At 37.1% G+C, this 9,855-nt stretch overlaps 1 protein-coding gene across 1 annotated transcript in view; it reads right to left on the reverse strand.

Annotated features, from left to right (window-relative positions):
- atrn (attractin) overlaps positions 1-9,600 on the reverse strand; it is a 90,036-nt gene extending 80,436 nt beyond the window's left edge. Inside the window, exons 1-3 of the mRNA XM_051125544.1 lie at positions 9,127-9,600; positions 688-771; positions 98-211 (exon numbers count right to left, since the gene is read on the reverse strand). Of these exons, the coding sequence (XP_050981501.1) occupies positions 98-211; positions 688-771; positions 9,127-9,389 (461 nt within the window). The 5' untranslated portion in view covers positions 9,390-9,600. The remainder of the gene's footprint in view (positions 1-97; positions 212-687; positions 772-9,126) is intronic.
- Positions 9,601-9,855: the final 255 nt, after the last annotated feature.

Here is a 9,855-nt window from a genome sequence, read left to right on the forward strand (position 1 = left end):
TCACTCCTCCCGTTTACCCATCACGCACACACACACACACACACACACACACACACACACACACACACACAGAAATACAGAGAAATTACAAGAATACCTGAAGGCGGCAAGTAAAGGAGAGTAGATGGAGTCTCCATCATACACATACAGATGATCCCAGCTGCACTCGGTGGCAAAATGCTCAAAGCGAAGCCTCAGGATAGAGTTCAGCCTGTCGAGAAAACAACCATCAACCATCGTGATAAACACAGATACTATGTATCTGAAACCTGACAGGACCTGACAAACAAAACTTGCAACGAATCAAAATGTGTAATATGGAAATAATGAACTTAACAAGACCTTGTAACCTGACCTGTTAACAAGACCTTGTAACCTGACCTGAAATGACCACTGATGTTAACTTTTACATTTTGCATTTCGATTAACACTCAATTTTTATAAATAAAATAGACATTGAGCAGCACAGCCTAACTAATTTCCACATATATAATCAAGTTTGTAGAAATTGAGTGTTAATCGAATGAAAAAAAGAGTATTTGATTTTGAGTTAGGGCAAAATGTAAAAGTTAACATCAATGGTCATTTCAGGTCAGGTTACAAGGTCTTGTTAACAGGCCAGGTTCAGGCTTAATGCTCAGACCTTTATTCTGAGAAAGAGTGTTTCATTTTCAGGCCAATACTTACTGTCCCTCAATAAGCCATGTGCACTTGGTCTTGTATTTGTAGTTTCCTGGTCCATCAGAGAGATAGCCTGAGGGTCCCGTTAGCCTGTGTATGACAGACACAACATTATTAAACCTATCAAACTACATTTACATACACATGCACATGCACCTATGGAAACAGGTTATTATAAATGACAAATACAAATCGCCTACAGTTCACTAATTATGTAGCAAGTTTAACAGCCCTCAGTAAAAGTTTAATTAAGGAATTAAATAACATGTACGCCTCTTGTCAAGGTTCAAGGGTCAATAGTAAAAACAGAAGCACAGTGCAGCTTGGAACTAGTTTCACAAGCACTGATAACATAAACTCGAATTGTTATGTAATACACTTTTAGAAACTTTTACGGATAAATCACTCTAAAATGCTAATTTTGTCAGCATGACAAATAACAAGGTTGAGTAAAGGACAATTTTCTGTTCATTTTTGGATCACATGTTATGTGGCAAAAATAATGCAAAATAATAGTGCAACAATAATATTGATTTTAATCCATTCTCATTTTTACGAAACTATAGTGATTCATAAATACCATGAATCAATTAGTCTAGCCTGTTTTCAGTTAATGAATGACATATTTTAGCGACTCCCATCCAATAAACCGCAATAAGCTTTGTGTTTTGTTACTTTTCATATAAAACAAGGCTCAGATTTCAAATTCTGTCCAATTTCTTACAATATTCAAACAATAAATGCCATTTTGGCACTGTTTAATGTGGAGTGACAGATCGGTGCTAATGCATCAATTCAAGAGACGCTCCAAAGCGAAGTGCACATGAACTGATCATCTCCGCTTTAACACCACATTCAGCACTAAACAGGTAAGACATAATTTACATCCAACCGACTGGATGTACATTATCCCACTTATTACACGGCTTCTTGACACAAAAGTGAACAATCAGACATAAAACATTGTTCTGAGTTGGAATATTTGAATGCAAAGCTTCCGTTATGAAAGCAGTTACAAGGAAGCGGCAAGTTCAAACTAGACGGACGTTTAAGAGAGTTGGTGCAATCATACCACAACATTTCACCACATAAATAATTATGGCAATAAAAGATATTGATTTTAGACGAAAATGTTTTTTTTTTAAATCTTACCAGTTTGTTAGCCATCTTATAACCCATTACAGTGTACAAAACAATCGTTGCAAAATGACAGCAGCTGCAAACTGTATAATGAGAGCGCAAGTCCGGGATACCCGGATGACATAATTAATTAAACAATTGTACACATTATTATATTGAAATGAGTTTTAATATTTTTTAGCCAACCAAATGCAAAGCTTCCACGAAGAAAAAAATGTTCCCAGTAAGCAAACAACACCGACTGCAGACAGTTACACGGATGAGCCTGTGTTATTCGTTTTTACCGTTTGTTATTTTGGAATATCAAACCTTGGAATGCGGTGACTGACCAATCAGAATCAAGTATTCCACGGAGCCGTGTAATAAACATAAATAAACAACTGAAGGTATGTTAAAATAGAGTACACCTTCCGAAATCCGATTCCTGTCTCATGTATTCACCAGTGTTTCAACCACGGAAAGACGACAGTATAACAGTGTGTAAACAATGTAACATAACCTCACGTTCACCTCAGAAAAAAAACAAAAAAAACATATTTAGTGACCATAAACTCATTAGGCAGCTAGAAAAAACTAGAGAAGAGTCTAGAGAGAAGCATTTTGCTAAATGTATGCACCATGTTACATTATAATAGTTTAATTTATGTTTTAATAAATCTGTCAAGTTTTTGTGGCAGCCACTATTTAAATGTTTATATTTTGAATTGAAGTAGAAATATAATTATGTAACTGTAACTTTATTATTATAAAACTTTCATTGAGTGCAATAGTGTTTGTGTACGAATCAGTTCAGTTTCACCATTAATATTAATGTGGTACCAACTGACTTTCATGTATATTTTATGACATTAGTTGAGAGATTTGGGAAAATTTGGCATGTGCTGTACCTGATAAATAGCCAAAATAATCAAATTGAACTGAATCATGAAATTTGTGTCAAAACCCAGCCCTACAAAATAATTATATTATGTCAATATCTTTGGAAATACGGAAAACTGAACCTTTTGAAACATCAGTCAGTCAATCATTTTATTTTATTTTATTTTATTTATTATTCTTTTGGGCCAAACGGCTGCCAGTAGCCACTGACTTCCATAATAGAAAAAAAAACTACTGAAGTCAATGGCTACCGGAAACTGTTTGGTTGCACACATTCTTCAAAATATATTCTTTTGCGTTCAACAGAAGAAACCCATTCATACAGGTTTGGAACAACTTGAGGATGAGTAAATGATGACAACATTTTCTTTTTTGGGTGAACTATCCCTTTAACACCCTGCCATTTTTTACGCAATCTAAGAAACTCCCACACTAGTAGAATAACTTTTTGTGTGGCAGTAGTAGCTACATGCTGCATCGTGTGGTGACGAGGTATCTAAGCCCCTGACTACAGTCTCAAGGAGCTTTGTTAACATTGAAAAACAGTTCATTAACACACCCACAATCCTGTGGGAGCTGCACATACACTTTCCAGAAGACAGCTGTGACAAACACACACAACCGCGACATGATTCTCGATGGAGCACTCCAATCTTCCACCCAGCCGATTAGATCATCATTCAACAATGTCCCATTAGAATCATTAACAATTAAAATCACATCATGCATTTCTTCAAATAAAGCACATGTGTTCAATAATGGGCAAAAGATTGCAGAATAATTGAGCTGTTGTGCTTTTTCCTTGTCAGTTTGACAGTTGTCTCCATTCAGGCTTTATGATGATAGAAGACAGCCGAGTGAACGTTAGAAATGCCTGTCTGCCATAAGTGATTTCAAACCTGGGTCTACTGAGAATTAGACTTGCTAAGTGCAGACAGAGCTGCTGAGAGACGGAGCACTTAGCGTGAGCTACCGTGAAGCTGCATGCCGCGGTTTAACAGAACAAACCATCAGATGGTGTTCAGCAGAAACGCGGTGTCCGGCCAGGGCGGCATTCTGGGGCAGGAATGGATTCATGTGTTTGCGGTCGGTGTGGGGAAACAGTCAGGCTTCTGTCTTTCACCAAATGATGTGCTAAAAAGAGGCCATTTACTAAAGCAGATCCTGTTGCTGATAATTATGTTATGGAATTATGAATGGGCCAACAAATTAGAGGACACGCAGCATGCAACATGCAACATTGAGGCTTTCATACAGGATACACATCCTTTCTTTCTGTGGTTTCATACACAGGGATGGAATTCTATTTACAGATTCCTATTAATAGAATCATATTAAATGGAATCAAAAAATCAGTATGTACTGGCTCTTTCGTACACATACTGCACTCATAACTATAAAGTAAGTGTGGCGTTACTAAGAAACGTACAATTATGATGAAAAACATGAAAAATGTTTAAGATGGATGATTTCACCATGGTCAGTTCACAGAAGCATAGGAAAACAACAGTACTGGAATGACCATTAAAGGGACAGACTGACACAGAAGAGAAGAAACTGTTGAATAAAGTCATTATTTTTGTTTTCTTTGCACACAAAAAATATTCTCGTAGCTTTATAATGTTAGGGTTGAGCCACTGATGTCACATGGACTATTTTACTGACGTCCTTACTACCTTTCTGGACCTTGAATGTGTCAATTGCGTTGCTGTCTATGTAGGGTCAGAAAGCTCATCAAAAATATCTTAATTTGTGTTCTGAAGAAGAATGAAGGTCGCGTAACCTACCAGCGTCTGTTGCGATACATCAGGGTACTTTTCGCCTACTGTTTTTCGAATAGGGATAGGCGATATCCCGGTAAAAAATTTCCCCACAATAAGAATTAGTCTTCCCGCGATAATAATGATGAAATCTAGTTGTTGACATATTTCTGTGTGCGACAGTGCGGAGTGACATGGCCGAAGGCGGATGTGAAACTATATGTCTAAATGAGGAGCTCTAATCTGGAACTGGTTTGGTCAAAACTGTGCAGTGCAACAAAAATCAGTCTGAGTCTTGAATAACGTTCAATGTACTAGTAGCACATGCGCAATGCAGTTTTGCATGTGTATGAGCCTGTTTACAAACCTGCTGTCTGACCCGTATCATTTATTGACATGCTTTTTCTCCAAATTCACTTCATAACATAGTCAAGTGACAAAGGCTATGTCGATTAACGTTGCATTATAAATATACTTTATCCTTATAAAAATAACCAAGATTGCTTGAAGAACACAGATAAGCCATATATTGTAGCAATCGTATGTTTATCGTCTTCAAGTTTCTCTATCTGTGTTTTATTCAGCTACAGCGAAAACTAGAATAGAGATTCCTGGAGCGTCGTCAGTACTATTACTTCTGCTATGAAACATATGTGGAGTTTCTGCGCAAGGGCCCCCTCCGTCTTCCGAATGAGAAAGAGCTTTATTGCCAAGCGTGTTTCACACACAAGGAATTCGTCTTAATGTTAGGAGCTTTCAGTACAGAAATACAAACAATTTAAATCACATTCCACATCAGTAAAGAAGTTATTAAATTACGTGTGTACTCAGTAACACCCCATTTTGGGTAAAACATTTTGGGAAAGATAATACCTTTCTCTAAAGAAACAGGATTCCCTGAATTATCGCCATTGATATCGTTATCGCAATAAACACCTGAAATTATTGTGATTAATTTTTAAGCCCATAACACCCATCCCTATTCTTGAATACTATGAATTCAGACATATTAGTCTGTTTTTTCATACTATATAGTAGGGAAATATTCTATTTCAGACACAGCACATAATTCATATACAAAGCCTCTCAATACCAAAAGTCCCACATCCAACATTACGGTCTTATCAGTGCTATTTAGTATTATTTATATACAATCTAAAAAATGCTGGGTTAAAAACAACCCAGCGCTCTGTGAAATATGGACAAACACAGCAATTGGGTTGTTTTGACCAAATCTTCTGGGTAGTTTCAGTTAACTCATCTCTTGCTAAAAATGACTATATTTCTTGCTTAAAATAAACCCATGGTCCATGGATTATAGTCTTATCAGTGGAACAAAACGACACAGGGCTCAGTGAAATATGGACAAACCCAGAAACTGCGTTGTTTCGACTCATCGTTTGGGTTAAATGTTTAACCCAGCCTTCTGGGTAGTTTTATTTAACTTAACTATTGCTTAAAATTACTAGATTTCTTGCTTTTAAACAAAACTGTGGTCCATGGATTATGGTCTCATCAGTGTCACAAAACAATCCAGCGCCTGGTGAAATATTGACAAACACAGCAACTGGGTTGTTTTGACCCAGTGGTTGGGTTAAATGTTTAACCCAACCTTCTGTGTAGTTTTAGTTAACTCAACTATTGGTAAAAACAACCATGGTCCATGGATTATCAGTGTCACAAAACAACTCAACGCTCAGTGAAATATGGATAAACCCAGAAACTGGGTTGTTTTGACCCATCGAACATTTGACCCATTAAACATTTAACCCAACCTTCTGGGTTATTTTATTGAACTCAAATATTGCTTAAAGGAACACTCCACTTATTTTGAAAATAGGCTCATTTTCCAACTCCCCTAGAGTTAAACAGTTGATTTTTTCTGGTTTTGATTCCATTCAGCCAGTCTCTGGGTCTGACGGTAGCACTTTTAGCATAGCTTAGCGTAGATCATTGAATCCGATTAGACTGTTAGCATCTTGCTCAAAAATGACCAATGACAATATTTTTCCTATTTAAAACTTGACTCTTCTGTAGTTACATCACGTACAAAGACGGACGAAAAATTAAAAGTTGCGATTTTCTAGGCTGATATGGCTAGGAACTATACTCTCATTTCAGCGTAATAATCAAGGAACTTTACTGCCGTACCATGAGTGCAGCAGGCACAATGATATTACACAGTCGTCAACTCTGCATCTACACAAACTTAGTGCCGGTCACTTTCAGGCGCTGCGTAATATCATTGCGCCTGCTGCACCCATGGTACGGCAGCAAAGTTCCTTTATTATTACACTGAAATGAGAGTATAGTTCCTAGCCATATCAGCCTAGAAAAACGCAACTTTTCATTTTCGGTCAGTCTTAATACACAATGTAACTACAGAAGAGTCACGTTTTAAATAGGAAAAATATTGTCATTATATATGATCATTTTTGAGCGAGATGCTAACGGTCTAATCATATTCAATGATCTATGTTAAGCTATGCTAAAAGTGCTACCGCCAGACCCGGAGATCGGCTGAATGGATTAGAAAACGGTAAAACTCAACCGTTTAACTCTAGGGGAGTTGGACAATGAGCTTATTTTCAAAAAAAGTGGAGTCTTCTTTTAAGATGACTATATTTCTTGCTTAAAATAAACCTGTGGTCTATGGATTATTGTATTATCTGTGTTATTTTGTATTATTTATATACACTAAAAATAGGTGGGTTAGAAATAACTCAGCATTTGGTGAAATATTGACAAACCCAGCAATTGGGTTGTTTTGACCAGTCATTTGGGTTAAATGTTTAACCCAACCTTCAGGGTAGTTTTATTTAACTTGACAACTACTGCTTAAAAATTATTATATTTCTAGCTTAAAATGAACCCAAAATAAGAACATATATGTTCAATAAATAAACATTTATTAATAGGTTGAATAAATAATAATTAAATAATAAACTTTTTATTAATAAATTTGATTACTGCTGATGCCTCTAGTCATTATGTGCTTGATTTTTTGATTTTTAATTTACAACCTATTTTGGGTTCATTTTAAGCCAGCGATATATCTATTTTTAAACAATAGTTAAACAAAAAAACAAAAAACAAAAAAAAAAACATTTAACCCAACCGCTGGGTCAAAACAAACAATTTTTTAGAGTGTACTACTCTAATATTATTATTATCTTGACATAGCTTTTAATTTTAGATTTTCATTTTAATTTTAGTTGAAGCTTTAGTAATTTTATTGTGATTTCAACATTTTTATTTTATTATTATTATTATTATTATTTTTTTTTTTACATTTCCATTTAGCCTTCTTTTTTTTTAAGATTTAGTTTTAGTAATTTTCATACAAATTCAACTTACTTCAAACATTTCTCATTTTGTCTGTGTTTTAAGTTTTAATCTACTATTCATATTTCAGCCTTATTTCCATTACTGAAATTTAGGTTTCTTTCAGTTATCAATACAGTACAGGTTCTGATCACTGCACAGCATCAATGATTAAACATCACACAAGTCAGATTATGAAAGAACCTGTGAAGAGTGTCAAAATAACAGAATATTATTACTCTGATGACGCACGTGCCCACAATATCCCTGATGTACATTTCCTTTGCAGAAGTCAAAATAGAGAAACAGAGCTACTAGAGAATCCAGACTGTGTTCCATAGACTTAATATATGGTCATTAGGAGGACAGGAACATTCCTGAACTGAGATGAAATGGCACAATGTTAGGAACGGTCTCTGCCTCCAGCATGGCTGTGTTAGATTCATGATTGACACCACATGATCATTTGGCTTCAGTCTGCCTGTCTCTTCTCAGCCATTTGGAGCCTGATTTACCCTACATGACCTAAAGCCTCCAATGTAGCCAGTGTCTCTGCCAGACTTTGCCCATAAGTGAGTCGCATCCCATGATGGAGCAGCATGAGGCGACATTTATATTCCAGTGAAACTATGAAATACTACTGTTCATTTCTCAACAGAGCTGATACTGTCAACTTTAAACCACTGTTGTTACAAGGAGTTATGTAAATACCAACCAACTCTACCACAACGCCAAGGAAGTATGACTCAATAGACTCAACAAGTCATTCTAGACAATAGCAATAAATAATGACAAGGGTGAAATATATTCAGTGACTTTCAGAAGGGTCAGCAGTACCAAAAAAGTGACACAATAGACTCAAGTCATTCTAAACAATAGCAATTATTGATGACAAAGGTGTGAAATTAGAACATTAGAACATTTGTTTTAAACCCTTTTTTGTTCCATACTTTAAAAATGAATGACAGTACCTTAAAGCTTATTATTAAAATGTTTAAAAAAGCTGTTGAAACCTACTTTCAAATGGAAAAAGAATACATATTTCACAGGAGCCCACTAAATATTTTAGAAATAGTCATGAAAAGGGTTCAAGACTTTGACGAATCAATATCAGCACCCTGTTAAAGACCAATTTCTGATGACAATATCAGATGCCAGACAGCGTAGGTCGTATCTATTCATAATTCCTCAAGACGAGCCTTCATGACACTTTGCTAATATTAGCATACATAAACCGAGCTATGACCAAAGCTATGACCACAGCTTGTTCTGCAAGAGCTTCAGACGCGTTCGTGTCAATGTCACGAGCATCAGCTGGGAATAAGAGCCGTCTGTGTCTCACCTGAAGCGGCCGCCGCAGTGCTGGCACTGCTCCCCGACCCATCCCGGCTCGCATACACAGACGCCGCTGGCTGTGTTACACTGGCCGTTCAAGCATGGTTTATCGCACTCCTTCGCCTCCGTGGCCGCGGGTAGACGGACCAGTCCGCTGAGGGCTGTGACGAAGAGAAGAGATCGCAGTACGGTGCCGTGAAGGCCTACGCGAGCCAGGCCGAGTGTCAGACACCAGCCCCGGCCAAGGGCCCTCCGAACCTCCGCGGCCATTCGCGCAGATACGGCTGACAGTCGGCGGCGACTCTGCTGCTAGTGACTAGCGGATGACGGGAGACAAAGGATAGCAGTGTCGTCGATGCTGTCGGCAGCCCGTGCTTTCGTTTTGGAGGCAGATTTGTTTTATCTTTTCTTCCCGTTCACATCTTACCGATGCTTATCGCTGCAGTACCGAGACGCATATTGACACCCGGAAATGACGAGATTTCGGCTAGATGCGGAAGTACGCATTGGTTGATAGGGAGCGGGGAATTTAATCCAGTAACTGGAACAAATGACCCAGAGCAAATAATATAAACATCGAGTATAATATATAATATTTTAGGAATAAAGCAACATGATAATAGACACGTACAGTGCAGCTGAAGTGGGGTTATTCTCAGTAGAATATTTTCGTGGATGAGACATAAAATTATAAAGCAAAACACAACTTTAATTAAATATGTTTCTAGAGTTATTA

Source organism: Labeo rohita, chromosome 13, assembly GCF_022985175.1.
Source record: "Labeo rohita strain BAU-BD-2019 chromosome 13, IGBB_LRoh.1.0, whole genome shotgun sequence".
NCBI lineage: Eukaryota > Metazoa > Chordata > Actinopteri > Cypriniformes > Cyprinidae > Labeo > Labeo rohita.